Genomic DNA, 23590 nt, shown 5'->3' on the forward strand with positions numbered 1-23590 from the left:
AATACTGCATTTGCAAACCTTTAAAGCCTACTTCTATTGTGTTTCTTTGGTTTGTTGGTGTTATTATTTTAACCATACAACAAACTTGTAAGGTTGGCCAAGTTGAGATAGTGACTTATCCAAAGGACTTCAAAAATTTAGCTAAATTCTATTGCCCTAATTACCTGTCTACACAAGCCCTAGGGTAGCATACACTGGTTTGATTTGGATAAAAATGGTATTCCAATGTCTTTAGTATCCTAGCAATTGATTCTATCTTTAGATGTGATTGTATGCTTTGAAATAACAAGGCAAAATGAACAACTTTTGGAAAAAATGTAGTCATTAATCATACATGACAGTCATTTTGAAACCGCTTTGCGGCTCTTGATTCACTCCTCAGAGTGGCAATCCAGGGCCAAGTGGCCAATGTTGTGCGCCTCCCTATTGGCCACTTGGCCTGTCTCGAAGACAGGCCTCCGCTAACTACGCACTCCTCCCAACTGCCATCCTTGGCGGATGGCGGCTGGCCAGGGGCCTTGCCCCACGGTGCTGGCCTCCGGACAATAAACTTCCCCTCGCCACACCGGCTGCCCTGCCCCGGCTATGCGCCTACACACTAAACCCCAGACCTTCCCCTCCCACCCTGACCATCCATGCCCGCCACAGCCCCCGCCCTCCCCACCCCGGTCGACTACCTACATCCCCGGCCCCCGACAGCCCCACCCTTCCCACGCCCACACCCCCACTTACTGCTCTCCGGTTCGCCGCCTTCCGCGGGTTCCCCGCTGCCGCCGCCGCCCAAAACCTTCCGCCACCACCTCCCCTCTTCCTACGCCGTTCGCCGCCGCCGCCACCCACACAACATTCCAAAATGGCGACGCAAGCTCGGAGCCACGCTGCTGCCACCGCCCTCGCAGTTCTGCCGCCACCCGCGCGGCCCGCAACATGGCCACCCACCTCAGGCCCGGCTGCGTGACGACGTCGACGAACCTCCTGGCCGCTGAGGAGCCGCCACAGACGCCTGAAGGTAGGCTGCTTCCCCGCCATGCGGCCCTAGCCCCGCTCACACCTTCTGTGCTCCGCGGGGGAGAAGGGGGAGGAAGGCTTCTGCGGCCCCACCAACGCTGTGGCCGCCCTCGCTTGCCCACGCCACGCTGTCCAGCCCTACCCTTAGGGACTCCGCACGGGGAGGCTGCTGCCATCTTGCGCCCATTTTATGCCGAGTTAAATGGGCTTTCAGTCTAGTTATATATATACCCTTTAAGGCAGATGATCATGTTTCCAGGTATTGGAGTTTATTGGCTCTTCTAATAACACCTTGTTCAGCTTTAATAATCTACTATCTGTCTTACCTGGAACTTGTAATGGGCTGGAGCTCTGTCTTCTGAATTCCTAACGTACTCTGCCACTTCTGCTTAAAAAGATATCTCCGTAAGTAAAAAAAAAAAAAAATTACTCATGGCTTGCCAAAATGGTTCTAACTATTGTTCAGCTTCAGCTGCATATTTTACACATGGATACAAATTTCAAGTCACAGGTTGTAAGGACTGTCAAGGATGTTGAAGATATTGTAATATATATTTGGTTGTGCTGACCATACAATAGCAATGAGCCTGACTTCGATTATACATTCATAATGTACCTTTTAAAATATCAGAACACCTATGATCCATGTTTTTACATTTACAAAAAAGAGTGGATATTCAGGATAACAATAAATGTTCAATTCACAAGTAAAAGTTGTTTTGTTTATGTAATCCACCATTTTTGTAACTGCTAAGCAATTGGTAGTCCACTAGAACAGTCTGCTGTTCTACACCTTGAATAGTTTTACAAAATGCTTTTATTTTTTGATAAAATATTTAGCCAGTAGATGGCACTTCAGGATAACTTCTCAGAACTTTTACTTGCTAGCAGATTGGTCAAATTTGTTAAATTCAAGTTCTCTTGAAAATGTCTTATTTTTCAATGTATTGGAGCTAGGTCCAGATGCTATTTTTATATAGCAGCCTTTCTCAATTTTTTTACTATTGAGAAATCCCTGAAATATTTTTCAGGCTTTGAGAAACCCTAGAAGTGGCGTGATTGTGCAGAATATGGTTGGGAAGCGTAACTGTATATGTGCCCACCCAGGGGTTCCCTTCTCACCCTCTCCAGCCCCATCATTGGCCATGGCGGGGGGCGGCGGCAAGTCAACATGACCATATATGGTCATATAAACAAATGCTTAAAAATTAATATATAAATATATACAAATTAATTAATTTTCTTCCATTTGAGAAACCCTGGTTGAGAAAGCCTGTTATATAGTATAATAATTATCTGACTTTCACGTACTAGTTGAGAAGGCTGGCTTTCATAGATCTTTCAACCATCTATCAAAAACTCTGTGTATGCTACAATTCCCACAAGAGTCACATATTAACATTTTTCATTAAGGTTTTTCTGAAAACATTATACTTTTTATTGTTTAATTAGTTGAAAAGTAATCAGATTTCTACGCTAGTCTGACTTCTAGCAGCCTAAGCTTAATACAGTAGTCATTATAGCAATGCTGTAAACTAGTACCTTTAGAGGTAATGAATTTTCTGAAGCAACCAAGGGAGGAACTTCACAGATGGGCAGGAATTTAAATCAATTCCTATTTTTGCTGTACTACATCAAGCTGACACTCGTTCTGATGACTTTCAGAGGCAACTGTTTTGCAATAAATGGAATGAGGTCTACTAACACTACTTGAGAAGTTTCAAGGAACAATGCTTTAAATTTTTTTGTCATTGTTACCTATATTGCTAGAAATAACATTTGAGCTATTAATTTTACTTTTGCAATATAGTCTCCATATCATGGCAGAATTAATAAATTTGGCAAACAATCAAAGATGCCAAAATTCCAAGTGGTGCCTTACTGAGCTAGGAGAGAAAACCATGGTCTATAGGAGCAATTATTTATCAACGTTACCAGACCAGCGGGAGAGCTAGGAGAGAAAACCATGGTCTATAGGAGCAATTATTTATCAACGTTACCAGACCAGCGGGAAGACCCGCGACGAAGCTACAAGAACATCTCATCGCACGCTTATGAGGGCGTATGAGATGGCGGTGAAAGCGGCAAAGTGTGACTACTTTGCTGCGGAAATCGCGTCCGCTAGCTCTCGCCCAGCCCAATTATTTAGGGTAGTTCGGACTCTTACCGCCCTCGAAGGAGGGCATCAAAATAGTAGTCAATTGGAACTTGGCTGTGAGGCTTTTGCGAGCTATTTTGCGGATAAGATCTTGTCGCTCCGTCGTGACCTTACTGCCACAGTTGATACAGTTTGTGAACTAGAAGCTCCGTGGCCGTTACGGGGGATCAGGTTTGATGGCTTCAGGCAGCTCTCTTTATCCGAAGTGGACAAATTGCTAGGGTCGGTGAGGGCGACCACTTGCCCCCTTGATCCCTGTCCGTCGTGGTTGCTTAAGACCAGCGACCCACGGATAGGTGTTCCCCTGAGGGAGATTATAAACCTCTCCCTTACATCAGGAGAATTCCCTCAGCGGCTCAAGGAGGCAGTGGTTCGCCCTCTTCTGAAAAAACCATCGCTGAATCCGCGGGACCCCGCCAGCTACCGCCCGGTATCGCATCTTGCATTCCTGGGCAAGGTAGTTGAGAGGGCCGCCGCGGACCAGCTCCTAGCATTTTTGGAGGAAACTTCGGCCCTTGATCCATACCAGTCTGGCTTCCGTCCTGGCCATGGGGTGGAGACCGTGCTGGTCGCCCTGACAGATGATCTCCGGCGCCAGCTGGACCGGGGCGGGTCGGCCATTCTCGTGCTATTAGACCTGTCAGCCGCATTTGATATGGTTGACCACGAGCTCTTGGTTCACCGCCTCGCTGATACTGGGATTGGAAGGGTGGCTCTTAAATGGCTATCCTCCTTTCTAGAGAACAGGTCACAGAGGGTCGCTGTGGGGGAGGAGTTATCCGACTCCTTTGCACTCCCATGTGGGGTGCCACAGGGAGCGGTGCTCTCCCCCACGTTATTTAACATCTATATGCGTCCCCTGGCTCAGCTGGTACGGAGTTATGGGCTTGGGTGTCATCAGTACGCTGATGATACCCAGCTCTATCTCTTGATGGATGGCCGGCCAGATCTCCCCCCAGAAAAATTCGCCAGTTGTTTGGAAGCAGTGGCTGGATGGATCAGGAAGAGCCGCCTGAGACTCAACCCCTCCAAGACGGAGGTCCTTTGGCTAGGCCGAAGGGAGCAGGAACAGGAAGCGCGTCTTCCCTGCCTGGACGGGGTACAATTGTCATCTGTGCCCCAAGCCAGGAATTTGGGAGTGATTCTGGATGCCTCACTTTCCATGGAGGCCCAGGTCACTAAGGTAGCCCGGACGGCGTTTCTCCATCTACGCCAAGCTCGGCTACTAGCGCCCTACCTGCTCCCGGAACACCTGGCCACTGTGATCCATGCAACGGTTACTTCTAGATTAGACTTCTGTAACTCGCTCTACGCGGGCCTACCCTTGTCTCTAACCCGGAAGTTACAGCTGGTACAGAATGCAGCTGCACGGGTCCTCACTAAATCATCTTGGAGGTCCCATGTTCAGCCTCTGCTGAAGCAGCTGCACTGGTTGCCAGTTTGTTTCCGGATCAGGTTCAAGGTTTTGGTATTAACCTTTAAGACTATACGCGGCTTGGGTCCTGCATACTTGAGGGACCGCCTATCTCCTTATGCCCCCCGCAGGGCACTTCGCTCTGCGGGTAAGAATCTGCTGATGATCCCAGGACCCCGGGAGGCACGCCTGGCCTCGACAAGGGCCAGGGCCTTTTCGGTCCTGGCCCCTACCTGGTGGAATGAGCTCCCTGAAGAGCTGCGGGCCCTGTCGGAGCTCTCTGAGTTCCGCAGAGCCTGCAAAACGGAGCTCTTCCGCCAGGCGTTTGTCTAAGGCCGGGTGATGGCCCGGGGCTAAGATCGGACCCCTCTCCCCGGAGGGGGGAGGCCAGTACTAGACTGACCTGGTTCCCCAGAGTGTTCCATCCTATGCCCAATTATCCTCCGTTCCTTTCTGCTCATCCAGCGGGCCTGTATGGGAATAGTTTTTTTTTTTAATCGCCATCATTGTGACTTAGTCATTGTTTTAATGGGGTTTTAATGGGGTTTTAATGGGGAATTTTTAATGGTTAATATATTGTATTTGTATTAAAATATTGTGAACCGCCGCGAGCCGGTTTCCGAGAGCGGCGGTCATACAAATCAAATAAATAAATAAATAAATAAATAATACTGGAGTAGTTAACATTTTGTCCACCAGCCCTAGGCAATTTAATGGCAATCATCCTATTCTTGTCTAGTTGGGCCAGCTCAAAGATAGGATTGCCTTATTCACATGGTATATTTCCTGTATCTGAGAAGCTCAGCAAACTGTAAGGAAGTTCTGGATAATGGATAATAAAGAATCATCAGCACCTAACAAAGCTAAAATACTAAGATTCTAGGATAATGAGCTCTGATACTTAAAGGGGAAAAATAAGCCAATACTGGGAAAGGATGAGGACAATGGGGTTCTTACATGGTGTTTTAAGTCTATGGGAGTTGTTTGTCTTCTAAAAGAAATCCATCCCCAGCCCTGTGTTTTTACCAGTCAATATGTGAATATAATCAGAGGCTGATGAACTGCAGGTTCTTGAAAAGAACAGCAGCAAAAAGAGACAAGCCATGTGTAACATTTAGACTCTGGGATTAATATTCTCTCCAAAGAGAGGGTGAGGATGGAACAACTCCTTCTACAGTCGGTTGTAGTTTGTTACTGTTGGAAGAGTTGCATCCCTGCAAACATGACTCCCACAATGTCGCCTTTGTTACTAAAGCCCTAATGCTAAATAAGTAGCATTTGGTGAAACACTGTGCACTTCTGTTATATGAAATTAAACTGCTAGATCTAGCGTAGAATATTGCCAGAAAGTTTGGGTGCAAATCTGACTTCCTGCTTTTATACTTCAGAGCTACTTAGTGATAGAATTGTGAATGATTTACAGTGCCAAGCTAATCAAAGTAAACATCAATTTCTGCTAAACTATCATTCTGCAGAGACCACACTTTGTGTTGCTGAATTTTTAATAGTTGTATATTGAGCTAGATCCAAGATACCATTTTTAAATTGACTTCGGTTGTATCTGCCTCTCACGTGTCTTATGCCAATAAAAGCATCATTATCATTATCAATCAAAGCTAACCCTTCGAAGCCCATTAATGCACTTCAAAGGGTATAACTCTTCCTAGGACTGCACTGCTAGAAAATTAAAATCTGTTGATTTTAATCCCTCCATTTTTTATGACCTTGCTTTGCAGGCTTGCCAGGTCAAATACCACTTTTTTTTCTCTTTGGTAGAGATAGTCTACTAAAACTGTTCCTGGTTTTCTTACTCCGGTTTTAAAATTATACTGTAAATATTCACACAACTGTTATCCATTTGTTTAAACTGTAACATAATGACCACAATCCATCTCTAGTCTAAGGTTATTTATTCATGGTTAATTTCACCAAAATGTAGATGTGGATGCACATTTGGATGTGAATTCCATTGAATATAATATAACTCAAGTTGAAGTATATACAATTTATATCACTGTTGGAAGAGTTGCATCCCTGCAAACATTATGACTCCCACATTATGAGTCCCACTAAAGCTAATGTTACTAAAGCCTTAATGCTAAATAAGTAGCATTTGGTGGATCTTTTAAAATGGTTGTCTTTAAACAAAGAAATAGACTTTGTTAGATTTTTGTTCTATTTATTAACAATGCATACTCTTCTTATCTACTATGACTTAAATTAGTATATAAGCTAAACAATAAAACCATCGATACATGCTTCTATGACTTCTTCAACTTGTTTGAAGAAGTTGGTTTTACTTAAATATACTGAAGATTGTTAACTAGTAGCCAGATTGAATCTTAAAGCATCCTGACCATCTTTTAAAAATTAGATTCTGTTTTGTTCCACATTTTCAGCACTAAACTTTGTGTTTCCTGTATTCATGAGGTTAGAACTGGGCATTCCATTCTTTCCTGGAATATGTGGCATGCCCATATCTCCTTCAACAAAATAGACAACATGTTATGTGAAAAATTCAGGTTTCACATATTACCACACATGTGGAAATTTGAAAATGGCAGATGGGGCCTAAATTTGTGCTGTTCCACTGTTGCTTATTGATCTTCATGGTTAATTGTTGCTAGTTGTACAATCCCGGTGCGATTAGTTTTAGACTGAAGGCAGAAGAGTTAGCTAGGAAAATCTTGAGCAATGACATTGATCCATTTAAAATGGCAGTTCCTCCTTATTTTCCTAATGAAATGATTATATTCAGGTTTGGTTTTCACCTTGTTCTGCATGAAATACACATTCTGCAAATATTTGCTTATATATCGTAATTCCCATGCTTAGGATCCTTTCCCAGAGCTGCCATACCATGAAAACGGAGCAAGGGGGCTGTCTTGGTGGCAGAATGATGGTGCCTTTAAAGGCCAGCACAGTTAACAGTTAATAGGCTTAAATGGTCTTTCATGGCACTCATTCATGGCAGGGACAATTAACATAGCTCCTGTGCTTCATCTCTGTGACAGTAGCATGTGACATCAGTAAATCACTTCTATTTTAACTTGTAGCAGCCTTTCTCAACATTTTTACCATTGAGAAACCCCTGGCACTTTAGGATAACTTCTCAGAACTCTTACTTGCTGGCAGATTGGTCAAATTTGTTAAATTCAGGTTCTCATGAAAATGTCTTATTTTTCAATATACTCGGTGACGAATACTGGAATAATCAGTCTTACTATCTGCCACACACTGAAAAATGAAGAATCAATTCAAGTTATCCACTCTAGGAATCTAGCATGATCTACTTTAGGAATCTTAGGAATCTTCTGGATCCATAGGAATTCCTGTTTTGAGGAAATTCCAGCTGACTTGGCAGGATATTCTTTCAGTGCCTTCGTTGACTTTTGAAAATCATGTCCTAAACCAAAGAGCTGTCAATTTTTGTCAGTGGCATAGAGCAGCGATCCCCAACCTTTTTCAGGCTGGGGACCGGGGGGGGGGGGAGAGGGAGGCGTGCTAGCACCCACAAACCAGCAGGTGCACCTTCCTCCCCCCACCCGTGGCACGACGCTCACTGCGCGCGGGGCGCTCTGAGGGGGGAGGCGTGGGCGCCAGTGTGCCGGCATCCACAAATGCCCACCGGCTTTGGCGCCTCCCCCCCCCACAGTGTGGCAGTCGCTGTGCTGGGAGCAAGTGCACGCCTCAGGGGGGGTAGGGAGGTGCACCTACTGGCACACACGTGCCTCCCCCCCGCCATGGCCCAGTACCAAGGCCTTCACGGCCCATTGGTTGGGGAGCACCGGCATAGAGCACCTCGGACTAGCCTTTTGTGTTCTGTGCCACAGACAAGAATTGTTCTAAAAGACACACTCTGTCTTAAGAAATACGTTGGAATTTGGGAGCATTCTTGACTCAGCATTGCTGCTATATTTTCAGGGATGAATATAAACCTGGCTTTTAGGAATTCAAACCCAGGAATTTTTGTAACAGTTGTTGGAAATTGCTAATACAATCTTTAATTTTAAGCTAAATAACTTCTGAGCTTATTTACTACTGTGCAGCTACAAATAACTTTTAATCAAATAGAAGTTCTTGCCACTCAAACAAGTTTCAACTTGCAGTTATATGTGAAGTGTAAATAACCAGAAGGCATCATCTTTGAAGGAGAAATTCCACTCACTTGGCATAATGTGTTAACATTTCTAGAATACACTGAAACTATTCAATACATTGTGTACCAGGTGATTTCATCAATAACCCTGAAACAAAGGGAACAATTAAACATTTATTTACTTAAGAGAACTATTGACAATAATTTTTGTAAAATACTTGATTTATATTTTGTAAAAGACAGTATTTCTATAACCTGTTTACCACCATTGAGAACCCATGTAATAGGCTTTCTCAACCAGGGTTTCATGAAACTCTGGGGTTTCTTGACAGCCTGGAAGAATTTCCTGAATAGGTAGGAGCAAATACGGTAAATGCTTCCCCCACTAGAGTTCTATTTTGAATACTGTATTTATATTTCAAACTGCTGAATGTTTGCACCATTTCTTTCCTAAAGCAGGCTCTTTCAAAAATCCAAATCTTATGAACTACTTCTTTAGGAGCATCAGGCAGAAGAGAAACATTGGCTATAGCAGTGGTCCCCAACCTTTATTAGGCTGGGGACCGGCAGGGCATCGGGCCGCGCCCGCAGGGCCCGCGGCCACGGCCACGCTTCGGGCCGCGCCCGCGGGCCGCGCCCGGCCGCACCCGCGGATCGGGCCGCGCCCGCGAGCCGCGCCCGCGAGCCGCGCCCGGCCGCGCCCGCGGATCTTGCCGCGCCCGCGAGCCGCGCCCGTGGGCCGTACCCGCGGATCGGGCCGCGCCCGGCCGCGCCCGTTGATCGGGCCGCACCCGCGGGCCGCGCGGGCGCGGCCGGCCCTCCCCGCAGTAAGTAGCTTCCCGGGTTTTTTACTGCGGGGGTTTTTTACTGCGGGGGGGGCGGGGAGAGGGAGCCGCGGCCCGACGCCTTGGCCTTTGCGGCCCGGCGCCGGGCCGCGGCCCGCAGGTTGGGGACCACTGGGCTATAGGACCATTGAATAGATTATTTTATTGCTTGAAGTTCTTTGTTTATACATTATGAAAGCTTCAGCTGTAAATCTTCAAATAGTGTGATGCTCCTCTCCCTCCCTCTCTTAGTCTACAAGGCCTCATAACCTGGGAAGGAAGTTAGTTGTCACCATTTAGTTCCTTCATCTTCTGCACAGTCTGGAGGCACTCAGTCTGTTCTGCCATGGCCTGGGCTTCTGGCTTCCCTTTTATCACCTCATTGTGGGTGGCCTTAGCTTCTCCTTCAGCCAACAGGCTTCACCTGTGCTGGGCCAATTCTTTGTGCTAAGCAGGTCTTGTTCTGTCTTTCCCTGTTTCAATATCACTCCTGCCTTTGGAAGGTTGTATTGCAGCTACCCTGGTCCTGCCCCTTGTCTGTTGATCCCCAACTAGTTGGTATGACTTACCCCACCTTGTGCCCCTGTGGTAGGTAAGTAGTGATGCAGAGCACAGCTGTTCCCCCCCCCATTGAATTTGTGTGATCCTGCCAAATGGTAAGAATTTTTGACCATTTAGGTACAAATATGTGGTAGCGAAGTATAGTTAAAGCGTATTATGGTCTTCAATATAATTTTTTTTGGTAGTTAATTTTTTGGAGCATCTGGAGTACAAAATATTAGAATAGCCATTGATTTGTGATACAACAAATTATTTGATTAACATCTTTCCAGGCAAAATAACTTGTATATATTTCCTTCTTTTCTTTTGCACTGAACAAGTTCCTATATTTTATTTGCATATTCTAAAAAGTCATTTAGCATTTTTGCCTGGAAGAAATGTCGATGTATTCAAAATTTTAGAGCAATTTCAGTTATTTCATTTTTGAACTTTGCTGCCATAGAAAATATACGGATGCTTCATTTGTATCCGTTTTATCCAGTGAGTTTTGTGTTAATGTGAATGAAATACATTTGCAGTGTGTAAATAGTTGACTCAAAGCACCAGTTCAGTTCGCATGAATAGGCCTTTTAAGCTTCTCTGCCCTTTCTGCCCTCTGGTTGAATAGATAAATAAAGAAAGGGCCTTATTATTTTTGTGGAGCTTTAATTTAAAGATCTTTGCTAAACCAGCTGAGCTTTCATACTTGTATCCTATCACTTACTGCTGCTTAAGTTGCTTGGCAGAACTAAATAACTGACTGAAAGAGCACAAGTATTTTTGAGTGTGTTAGTAGACAGCGTGTTGTGTCCCAACAACAGCAGGGTTTTTCTAAGACATAACAAGAAATCGTACTGCTGATGCAATGAAGCCTCCTGATGGGCATAATTAGATGGATGGACCTCTGACTTTTTCTGTTCACTGGTATAACACCCCAGAGAAAAGGTGGAGCCAGCATACTAAAATACCTTTTGTCAGAAAGCAGTATACTCACTTCCAAGTGACTATTTTTAGTAGTCAAGCTATATATTAAGTCTAAGGAGGGCATATTTTCGCTGGAGACTAACCATGCATATAAATGTTCATTTTGAATGTGAAGCTATCATTTTTTCAGGAGCTATTTTAGGGCTTTGATAACAGTCAAACATTATTACTTTGCATATTTGTTATCTTTGACACTTGGAACATTTTGAATTTCAGGCCTACTTTTAATGATTCTCAAGATTTTTTTTGTTTTGGTTCCCCAACCCTTTAGATCAGGTGTAGTCAAACTGCGGCCCTCCAGCATTCGCTAGCAGGGGCTCATGGGAATTGTAGTCCATGGACATCTGGAGGGCCACAGTTTGACTACCCCTGCTTTAGATATTAAAACAAAAGAAATCAAAACTCAGAACATTATATATGCTTCCTTAGTGTTTTTAGCAGTCAGGGCAAAGTGCAAGACTACTTCCTCTTGGGAGGAAGCAGTGCAGTGTCCTGTATATACCTGTCAATAATAACGCCAGGAAACTTCCCTATACTTACGAAGCTCCCGAAGTCTTCCTAACTTATTCCCTGTATACTTATAAAACACCTGAATCTGTCCCTGAGTCTTGTTTACTATCTGAAAAAGCGGCAAAACTTTCCTTTTGGGGCTGGCATTCTGTAATCAGGACTGGTCACGTTTAAGGCAACTTGAACCAACTCAAACTATTTGTTCTGATTTAAATAGTAATTATTAGCAGAGGTATCCTAGCAGGGGGTTGAAATGGAAGCTAAAAATTTTTGCCCTTAGTTCATTATTCTTGCTTCCCCATTATGAAGCTCTAATGGCAGGAGACCTGCATAGTTTTAAGAGAGAAATGATACTTGCATACTTTGGAAAACAGATTTATAGCTGGTCTGTTTGGTCAACTAAAGAAGAACAAAACAAACTGAAAGGTGATAAAAATGTCAAGGTCATCATGTTTGTGGAAGCTTTCTGACCAGTCAGGAATTTTTATTAATTCTTTAAATGCAAATTCTGAAGTGCTGGGAACACGTTCCATACCTCCTGCAGAGCACCAGGTGGAAAATTACAGTTAGCTTTGCTCCACCAAAATACAATACTGAGCACAAGTCAAATTCTTCTCTTACACTGATGCAAATTCATCCTTGAAGGGTTTACTAGCTATTGATCTTACAACTATTTCAAATTAGGACACTTAAAAGTAAAATTCTATTTTGTCACACACATACACACCCCGTGGGACTTTTTTGGTTTCCAGGGTGCAGCAGAAATGTTTGCGATTGATGATGGGCAAAAGCACAGAGAACGATGGGTCTGTGTCTGAATCAGAGCTGCAGAGTGCTCCTGAGATCTGTTGAGGTCTACTCTAAGAGATTTCGTGGTGCTGAGGTCCAGGCCAGGCATGATAGTGAAAAGTTATAATTTTGAATATTTGTATTATTATATCCATGTTGTGGAGCTTCTTTTCATTCTCTCCCCCTGTGTCTACTTTCCCCATAATATTAGCAGTAGCTCACTGTCAGCATACTTCTGTTCAGACCTATAGCTACGAAGTTGTAAGGAGCTACCTTCTGCTATCCATCAGCACGTCTGTTTTAACTGGCTGCATGTGCTGAGATATCAGGCAAAGTCTTCTAGCTCTGTGGTCTGAAGCAGTGATGGCTCGATTTGAACCCAGAGGGTTCATAAAAACATACATAAAAACTATAGTTTGGATCAAAAGTTTATTTTCCTTTCATGGAAAGCACTCCTTCAACTACAAATTGTATAAAATTGTGTTGTTTAGTATTGCTACACAGTTCATTAAAACGGTAATGACTGGGGAAGGCACTGGCAAGGCCACCCTGTATTGAGTCTGCCATGAAAACACTGGAGGGCATCACCCTAAGGGTCAGACATGACTCAGTGCTTGCACAGGGGATACCTTTACCTTACAGTTCAGCAGCTAAAAATTCAAAAGGACCTAGGCAATTTAAAGGAAAGGGCAAGACTGCCACAGTTCCATTTGTTATGTATACACCAATTTAAGGCCTGATTGATTGATTGATGCTTTTGCACTGAGATCTAGTCTGAACTTTATTAAACACCTCTTATACTGCAAAAGAGCACATTTTAGTTTTCTTGCAAATTGCCTTCATTATATATTTTTGGAAGCACAAATCACAGCTAGTATGAATCAGTAGCGCTTCTGTCCAGAAGGATAATTTTTCCCATGGATGAAGTCCCCAACTGCCCACAACAGAGAACATTTAACAAATTGTAATTCTAATTAAAGAACAGGCCCCTACTCTACACTTTAGGCAGCACCAATAACAGCTGTCATTTATATCCTGAGGTATAATTTCTACTATTGATGAAGAAACGTTTCAAATATCCACAGCACCAAAGGTTTAATAAAATGTAATTCTAATTAAATCTCTTCAGGAATGCAATTAGGAAAAAAGTAATTTGCCTATTACGGAGTACTCAAATGTGCTTTTCCTGGGTATTAATTTTTGAAGATCGTTTTTTAGTTTAATGTAGAGAAAATGATTTATTGAAGTGAATTCCTTGGCATGAATGCTTTCCTCTTAAGAGTTATAGGACAATAATCCAGTTCATTTCCTGGACTAGAACAAAAGTAAATTATCCTTGGTGTACCTCCAGTACTAGTTATTACACAGTGTTTATGCAATAGGCATTCCTGAGGTAAATCAGCTTTAGGTCAATGCATAGTAGTCAGGTAATTACTGGAATTGCAAAAACATAAGAGTCCCCAATCAATAGAGGATAACTATGAGGTTATAGGTAATGTTCTAGCTAGAACTTGGAGAAATGATAAATGAGCAATAAGAAACAAATTAGTCCAGAACATTAATTATGTTTTTTTAGCTGCCATTCAGGAAACGTCCTATGCGCCAGTACAGTACATGGAAGTCTTGAATGGCAATTAATTGTTTAGGCTGGATGGAAAAGGCTTTTGCATGATGCTGAGGGGAAAAGTTCAAGCTCTCAACTACTTGGCGAGCATAACACCAATGCCTTCCCACAGACCCAATTTCTACTGAAAATGTATCAAGTCCACCACTGCTTCTGAAAAGTATATTGCAGGGATTTTGCTGAATAAAAACAGCCCATCCGGGACTTTTGGTTCATCAAGAAATACCAGCAGAAAACAATGTGCTGCAAATTGAAAGTAAAGAAGTCTTTTAGAAAACTGTCTCTAAAAAGTGGAATCTTTAGGTAGGGAAGGTAATACAGCCAGTCTCAGGATGCTACAGGTCTGTGTACTGAGATGCTGAATATTTCACTCCTAAAAAGGGACCAGAGATATTTTTATACACAATTTATTGCTCTAACCCATCAGATTATGTTATTATGTCAACATTCCTTGAAGTCTTTCCATATATAGAGTGCTTCCAGAAATAATCTTCCTGGTTGTTTCCCCCCTCCTCGATCTCTCCCCCCCAGATTAGAAAGGAACATTTGTAAATGTTTTCTTGCTCAGCTGTGGGAAAGTAGTTGTGAGCTACTTTGACCTTTGTGCAAGGCTAGCTTTAGGAACTCACTGTTATTGAAAAAAATCAACAAAAATATACAGAAACCCCAGGGACTTTAGCAGCTTATCAGCAAACTATCTCTTCAGTGTGCTAGGAAGTGGTTGCTAGACAGTTTTCTTTTTTTTTGGGGGGGGGGAACACTTCACTGCTGATATGGAAGAAACTGTCTTAACTAAAAATATATGCTGTCTATTTTTTTCCAAAGCTGCTATGTTTACTTATGCCCAGGCTGGTTCTCTGTTTAGACACTTTGGTAGTACCAGATGTTTTGTTATACTCAACAACACATGCCCCTGAAAATAGCTCTGGGAAGTAATGATATTAAAAGACAACCTTGTGCATATGTTTTCTACAGGACCTGATCTTCTGTGTTGTATGTGATGTATTTGAAAGATGAAAGAATTTCCTACTGGAGACCTTTTAAAAGTTCTCTTCAGTTTCAGTGACAAAAAGAGTTTTAACCTCATGATTACTGTCTGATAATCTTCAGTTAGAATCGTTTACTGGATTATTCACTCCTTAAATTAATTCTACCGTTCATAATGTTATGTACTTTTGTGCAGCTGATCCAGTGCAGAATCAACCCCAGTGTCCTTCAGTGTGGGACAGTTACAGTTTGTACCCTTGTGGCTTCTCTACTTCTGTTGCATCCAGTACTTCTGAGACACTTCAGAGACTCAAGGGACAATATTTGAATACTTAATGCTCTTTATGTATTTCCAATATACAGAATAACATGGATGTTTTGAAAGTGTGACTGAATTCAACAAGTTGCTTCCTCTCAGGTTAGGACTACAGTATTGTGAATGATGTCTAATGTTACTGCTTCAGCTCTGGAACAGTGGAGTCAGTGGTAGTCATGCTTCTATAAGGAAGGTAGATTTTACACTTGGAAATCCCTTTTTTCACATAAGTACCCAAAACAGTCTTCTGTGAGAACTTCATGTAAATCAGCGGTTCTCAACTGCCTTAATGCCGCAACCCCTACAGCAGGGTTGGCGGCAGCATGCACATGCCGCCGCCAATCCTGCTTGCCACGGCACTTGCCGTGGTGCTGGCCTCCTCTGCGCAGCCTTGGTGATCTCTGTGGCTTCCATGAGCTCCGAGGTGGTGCAGAGGAGGGCAGCACCATTCCGCTGCCATGGCTGCAGCCGCTGAGCTGTCTTGGCAACCCCCAGGAAAGGGCCAAACGACCCCTCGAGGAGGCGTGATCCCCATTGATTTAAATCAACCTTTTTTTCAGAGTGAAGTGAAATTGACAAAACTTTCACTTCTCTGAGACCTCTTCTGCACAAAGGACTCACCCAGCAGTTATGCTGCGCTTCCTGGTGAGTTTTTGCCGCAGGCTGGGTCTCCCAATCTTTTCTGATGACCACACAGGGAGTCCTTGCCCTGTTCTCCATGGCTGTATGCCCCCAGGATTTGTGTACACACAGGATAATCAAGGGACAGGAAGTCAAAACCAGTGCTGTTTACTTGTCAATCACTTTCATGTGATGAAAACACCCCAAGTTTGAAATAATTTTTTTTAATTACCATGTCCAATGTAACGCAAAACCATTACAACACAAACAAGGGGATAAGAAAGTGTGCTTTTTTATCACGCCATTCCACCCCCACCCACATGCACATGCAGACTGTTCCTGATCTCACTAAAACCAAGAAAAAAGAGAAAGACGGAAAGGTGCCAACCAAATATGACAGGGGGTGATGTTAATTTGGAATTGTGTTGTAATGCAATTGGACATGTGGTTTTTTAAAAATGTTGCAAGGGTAGATGGCAGAAGGGGGCAGAGGGGGGAAATGCTCATCTGGGAATGGCCTGTGTTTCCCTTTACACATGGCCCTGACATACACATAGTTGGATCCCGCAGCAAAAAAGGGAACACGGATTTTTCCACGTTCCCTGACTGTGGGACAACTGAGGGCCTGTCAGGCAGGCCTGGGATCTGATTCTGTGCGAAAGTGAGATTTAGACCCAGGTACAAACAAGTGGTAATTGCAGCCTAACCCATCATGCAGAATATGTCAGAGAAAAGGAAACCAATATTGTAGCTTTCAAATGGAAAAATTAATGCAATGGAGAAAAATTTGGTAAAGAGAGCTTTTGTTATTGTACATGGGGTTGAGTAAGGGCCTTGATATAATTTTGAAAACATTTTATATCACCACACAATGTTGATGGGGGGGGGGAAACCATTGTCATTGCTTACTCATGTAGACACAGGGGCTGTAGAAGGGACTAATAATACTTATGCAACCATATTCCATAGTAGGAATTAATGTATTATCAAGAGATGACTAAGGAGGAACCATATTTTCTTAGTGACAAGATATTGCAAGTTTAGGGTTATATTTTTGTCTGTCAAAAATCTTGGGCATTTCAGCTAATGGAAGTATTAAGCTAGACTGTAAAATATAAAATGCAAATAATTTGAAATCATAGTATATAGTATATTTATTATATACATGAGATATAAAAAACCCCAACATTTAAAAACAGTATCATTTTGTGAATCCACAGGAGCACAAATGACAACACAGCAGAAACCTGGGCAAGTGTGACTTTAAAACAAATGCTTTGCAGTTTGTTTTTATATGTATATAAACAGGCTATATTTTTGGCTGTTTTAAAGATGTGTTAATAGAGACGTGTATAATCTAGTGACAAAAATGGTTATAAAAAATCATGACATATACCACAAACTAACATCATTGTGGAATCGAATGTGTTACAAGTTGACATAGAACAAAACATATAGCCCATCTTGCATACTAAGTAATCGGTCCACCATAGATGAACTGGATTTGTTTCCAAATAAGTGTGCATCAGATTGTAGTCTTTCCTGCTCAGGTTCAAATGTTATAATATCAAGACCAGTTTCAGCATGAATTATGAACTACTCCTATCACATTTCAACAGGAAGAGCTTTTATCAAGTGTTTAAATTTTTTAAAGCTCCTTTTTGTAGTTTATATAGTCGTTTTATAGCTTAAATCTATACATTTAAGCCATTCATCTGAAGTCAAGACTCCAGTTCAAATATATTAGTTTTTCAAAATGTATACTTAACTATTTTTATTCACTGTTGCCAGATGTAAGAAAAACAATTCTACTTGTCTTGGAGTATTTCTTTTCAAATAGACGTTTTCCTATGTCATTTTAGAATTTTTGCACTATAAAGAGGCTGGCGATAAAGTGCTTTTAGACAATGAAATACACATGTGTTAATGCCTTATAACTTGTTCCCATTCACACCTTTTTATCACTTTTTATCACCAAAGGTCTGATGAAAGGATTTGCATTTATGCTGGTTTAACTTGAGTGGAACATTTGAGCTTGCATTTTCAAAATACCTGGAACAAAAATCCTATGAATTGTTTTTTAAAGAATGTAAGTAGTTCATAGTCTGTCGAAGAGTGTTTGCACGCAAAAGCTCAGCCCTGAATTAATCTTTCTTGGTCTTAAAGGTGCTACTGGACTCTGATTTTATGTCCTAATCAGATATTGTAGTATTTACCATACACCGCTAGAAATCTGCAGTAAATGTAATCATATTCATGCTTTTAGTTTTAATATACCAATGCAAAACAAAAGCATTTAATTGGTTCTCCATAGAATTTGTAAGTGATCAGAATAGTGCATATGCATCCTTCCAAAGTTCACAAGAATGAGGCTTGGATTCTCACATCACTTTCTTGGTGCCAGTTCCATCTCACATATTTCAGCAACATTTGCTCCAACAAAGCTTTCTTGTAAAGTTTTTTCACCAAGTCAATATTGACAACGCAAATTTAATTTAAAACTTAAACTTTTGGCTGTGATTGTTTTACTGTGGTGTTAATGGGACTTGCATTCAAGCAGATCATACCAATGCAGACAGTTTATGAGTGCATCCTTGTTTAGAATGGGTAGAGGAGCTTCAGAAGTGCAGCTATAATGTCTGTTGCTGTACTCCCTGACCACGGGCTCAGAGCTTCTCTTGCACTATCAACTGGGTCTGCTGGATGGAGCTCCCCCTCTTAAATGGGAGTTTCACACAGAGATCCCAGTTTCTTTATTGAAACCAGTGTGTTTAGGATTGGGGTGAAATGCTGTCAGTTGGAATACCTCTTGACACATTTGGCACTATTCCCTTACATTCCAGTTTTAATTTCAGAGGTCTTCTCTCCATGAAGTTTGCATTTTGTGCATAAATAAATAGCCTGTTTGGCCCTTTCAGCTGCAGTCTTTGAAAATCTCAAAGACTTTTTTCCCAAGAGTTGGTTTCCACTGCTGGACAAAACTTTTCATGTTGACAACCAGTCTGCTTGCTTGGACATCTTCATATCCAGCTACAAGATATGTCAGACCTGTGAATAAAAAAGAACGGTTTTGAGATTTAAATAATACATATCCAAGATATAATCATAAGGAAAAGTAGTTTCAGGATTTTTTTTGTACTTTTTCAGTGCAGTACTGTATCATGTCCAACTCAATTGAATTGAATGAACTTAGACTGGACTAATTCTGGTTAGGACTACACTGTTTATCTTGCATTTCTTCAAGAACTTCAGGATGGCTTACATTATTCTTCCCCCTGCATTTATTTGTACAGCCCTGTGAGATAGGTTAAGATGAAGGAAAGTTTATTCATTTATATTTATAGGTCCGCTTTTCTCCCCAATAGGAGAATATCTTGCAACTTTATTCTTCCTTTCACTTTTTTATCTTCACAGGAACAACCCTGTAAAGTAGGTTATGCTGAAGGAAAGTGACTGACCCAAGATCACCCAAGAATCTTCATGGCAGAGTGGGAATCTTAGTCTGGTTCTCCCATATCCTAGTCCTACACTCTATGCTGGCTCTCTTCCTATCGTAGGAGAATGGAAGATAAAACATGAACACATTATTTAGGGACAACTAAGATAAAATATATCATGATCTCTATCTGGCCTGTACACTTTAGCAGCATTGCTGTAAGCAAAATATTCTCGCAGCTGAATCAACATAATCATTGCAAATATAATTTCAAGGGACTCTCCGTAAAAGCATACCGCATTGCAACAAGGGAGCAATGTCTTATCTCATTAGCTGAAGTTTGCTGTAAATATGTGTGGCTGCTCTTTTCAGAGTATAAAAATAAAAGTAGACTGAAATGTGTTATCCTGCTGTTCAAGGTTACAAACATTTTCTGGAATTCCTGGAAACCTTGCTTTTTTGTTTGCCAGTTGTGAGGAACACTCTGTTCTTTGATAATTTGAAGAGCTGCTCTAAGGAAGTATTTTATTTTTATTATTTATTACATTTGTATATACAAGTGGAGAACTTGCAAGGACTTGTGGAGAGGTCATTTTATTTCCCCCTATATTCCTTGCCCCACACCATTTTTTCTTTCTGTCTTCCTGTTAGTTCCCATATCATGTCCCTTTCTTTTTGCTCCTTCCCTCACTAATTCCCCTCTTTTACTTCCCTGGAAGCTCCCAAACCCTTTGGCAATTGGAAACCATCTCCATATTCTGTCCTATCAGGAGCTTCATGTCTCCAGAGTATAGGTTACACATCCAAACAATTTGATATGCAGCATGCCCTTTTCTCTCAAAAGCATCCATGAGCTTGTACATTTAGCTAATATCATTGAGGTAAACAAAAGAGAAGGAAAGCAGTGAGGAAATAAAGTTCTGGAAAATGACATCTAAGAATATGATTGGACCATAATGGCTTGATTAGGGACAGAAATGAGTTCTGCTGCTGTCTGTCACCTTTCTTATACTTTGAGAAGCCATTTGGGTAATGTTTATAATTCTGTAGGTCAAATGAGTAGATATTTCCTTTTTTAAAGAAATGAGAGGGGAAATTCCAAATTATCATTAAAGGGCCACAGACCTAGTCCTACTATTAGAATGGTAAATACTTAGAAGTTCTATTTGGTGATTATTTTTCCTCAAAAGCTATGGATAAGCCCTACATTTCATAATAAATACCTACCAGGATTGAGTATTGGGCAAGTACATCCTCTGTTAGTCCATGACTCTGGATAAAGAATCCTCTTCCCTCGAAAAATCTTTAGCTTTGTAGATTTCAGTACCTTTTTGATCTTCACATTGACCTCAGCATGAGACCCTTTATCATGAGCTGATAAAATCTTTGCCTTCAGCACTGTGAAAAACAAGTTTGACATAATCTGCTTTCATTCTAATGTAGGGGTGTATACTAATGTTGGGTACCATTCATTTATTTGCTATACATAAGGCCTACTTGCGCTTTGTGGGTGACTGTAATTGTCTTTTATGGCAGACCCTATATTTGATGAAAAGAAAACAGACCTTGATTTAGTTGAACAGAAGCAATGCCAGATCTTCTGCTTGATGAGCTTGTTCTGCCTTTGCCAAAGACAGGGTGCAGGGAGATGCTCAGTGACCTGATTTTGTGGAAATACTGAGCATACCACTCAGTTTCTTTCCCCTAAAGTTACTGGGAGCTGGTGCTGCTTACTCATCATTTTAAATGTTTATACAAATTTGCAAGCAACAACAATGCTGTCATGTAGGCTGGCTGCCTCCTCTCATTATAGGTTTAAAACACATATATTTTGGCAGAGAGTGGTAATTATTTTAAGTCCGTCTGGCCGTTCTCAGATCAGTTCATGGAAATTCCTAGAGGAAAAGTTCAGGGAGAGAGATTTTTGCCCCCACCCCTCCAATCATGCATGGATAGATTTCAACGGATGGAGGCCTGTTGCCAACACAATGCAAATAGAAAAATATTTGTCCATAAATCAAATGCCACTTGGCTCTGTCAGGCTGTTATTTATAAGATATTTCAAAATATTAGAAAAGGCAATCTGTAGGGAAACTTGCACAGAGTCGCAAAATATGCAGGCAGCTGTGTTGGTCCATCAGGAAAACATCAAAATATCACAGGATAATATTTTTATTAGGATCATCACACAGTTTGCAGTAAGGTTTTTAATACATGAGAACTTGCTTTCAGGCAGGGTATTAAGCCAAAAAGAGGGAGGGGAGGAAACAGAAAGATGCGACTGGGCATGATGAAAAACCACATGTCTATGACTACCATTGTTGTTATTTAGATTTATTGGCCACCCTTCCCTGGTGACAGGCTTGGGACAGCTGACAAAAACAAAAGATATACAAAGTAGGTATAAAAACATTTACAAAACAGCAATATAAAATTTAAACTAAAATCCTCCAAAGGATGCTCCAATTCTGGCCACATAGGTCAGAGAGATTCTGCCATCAGCATTATATCAGGCTTAAAATAGAATAGAGAAGGTGTTACATTGCCTTAATTTGATTAGGCTGTGTTCAATGTGTAAAAAACTTCTCAAGTTACATTACCTTTTTTGGAATAATGAACCAATAAAATTTCTTCCTTTGAAAAAATCAAGAAATAGTGATTATTTGAACCTAGCCTTAGCCCTGGCCCTAAACAGACCACAAGGTCCTTTTAAAAACAGAAAACAACAGTAAAGAAAAAAAAAGTTGTAGTCCTTATATTAACAAAGCTGCTGTAGATTAATTTTAGCTGGTACACCAGGTCTAGAGTCAACAAAAGGAAACTGCTTCTGGGGAAAACATGCCAGCAACCCTATTCAGTTTGTGCAGAAAGCACTCTTCAGTAGGAATGTAAGCTCTTATTCACTACTTTGGGGAAGAAGCAAGTATGGGCCAGAAACAGGTGTCCATGAACATCACATTAGGGATCGCTGCCATATCCTTTTAGAATATATGCTGGGGACACCCTCCTGAACCTGCTTATAGATTCCATTTAGGCTTATGGATCTCATTTTTTCTGTTTCTCCAAGGGTAGAAGTTTACCAAGGGGGTGGGAGGTCTTTCAGATTAATTTTTGGCTTGTGCCAGAGTGGAAGATCATGAGAAAGGCGGGGTTAGAGGAGTCACAAATTGGGATCAAGATTGCAGGGAGAAATATCAACAGCCTCAGATATGCAGATGATACCACTCTAATGGCAGAAATTGAAGAGGAACTAAAGAGCCTGTTGATGTGGGTGAAGGAGGAGAGTGCAAAAGTTGGCTTGAAACTCAACATCAAGAAAACAAAGATCATGGCATCCGGCCCTCTCAATTCCTGGCAAATAGATGGGGAAGAAATGGAGATAGTGACAGATTTTATTTTCCTGGGCTCCAAGATCACTGCAGATGGGGACTGCAGCAAAGAAATTAAAAGACGCTTGCTCCTGGGGAGGAAAGCTATGGCAAATCTAGACAGCATCCTAAAAAGCAGAGACATCACCCTGCCAACAAAAGTGCGTTTAGTCAAGGCTATGGTATTCCCAGTTGCAATGTATGGCTGTGAAAGTTGGACCATAAGGAAGGCCAAGTGTCAAAGAATTGAGGCTTTTGAACTCTGGTGCTGGAGAAGACTCTTGCGAGTTCCTTGGACTGCAAGGCGAACAAACCAGTCGGTCCTAGAGGAGATCAGCCCAGACTGCTCCTTAGAAGGCCAGATCCTGAAGATGAAACTCAAATACTTTGGCCACCTCAACAGAAGGAAGGACTCCCTGGAGAAGAGCCTAATGCTGGGAGTGATTGAGGGCAAAAGAAGAAGGGGACAGAGAATGAGGTGGCTGGATGGAGTTACCGAAACAGTAGGTGCAAACTTAAATGGACTCCGGAGGAATGGTAGAGGACAGGAAGGCCTGGAGGATCATTGCCCATGGGGTCACGATGGGTTGGACACAACTTCGCAACTAACAATAACAACAAGAGTGGAAGAGAATAGCCATGTGACCTCCCTTGTACGAGGTGCTTAGCTGGGGGACATACAGTCCTTGAAATGGATTGGAGAGGCTTTTGGAAAGGAAGTCATGCTTGTCTTTCTAGCTAATTCAGGGTAGATGTCCAGGAAAGAGACCCTAATGTCTCTTGCCAGCTCCCAGCTCCCACTAGGGAGGTTTTCTTTGCATTGTAATAGCAATTTCAAGGTCCTGTTTTAACTATGGATAAATATTCCAAATTTCTCCTACATGATCATTAGGTATAAATCTGGCTGGTCAG

At 41.9% G+C, this 23590-nt stretch overlaps 1 protein-coding gene across 3 annotated transcripts in view; it reads right to left on the bottom strand.

The window, feature by feature from the left end:
- Nucleotides 1-17010: 17010 nt before the first annotated feature.
- Nucleotides 17011-23590, bottom strand: part of NTN4 (netrin 4) — a 58970-nt gene continuing 52390 nt past the window's right edge. For all 3 annotated transcript variants that reach the window (XM_077339095.1, XM_077339094.1, XM_077339096.1), the window contains exons 9-10: nucleotides 20538-20708; nucleotides 17011-18922 (exon numbers count right to left, since the gene is read on the bottom strand). In XM_077339095.1, coding sequence (XP_077195210.1) covers nucleotides 18789-18922; nucleotides 20538-20708 — 305 coding nt within the window. In that variant the 3' untranslated portion in view covers nucleotides 17011-18788. The remainder of the gene's footprint in view (nucleotides 18923-20537; nucleotides 20709-23590) is intronic.

Source organism: Paroedura picta, chromosome 5 (assembly GCF_049243985.1).
Source record: "Paroedura picta isolate Pp20150507F chromosome 5, Ppicta_v3.0, whole genome shotgun sequence".
Classification (NCBI taxonomy): domain Eukaryota; kingdom Metazoa; phylum Chordata; class Lepidosauria; order Squamata; family Gekkonidae; genus Paroedura; species Paroedura picta.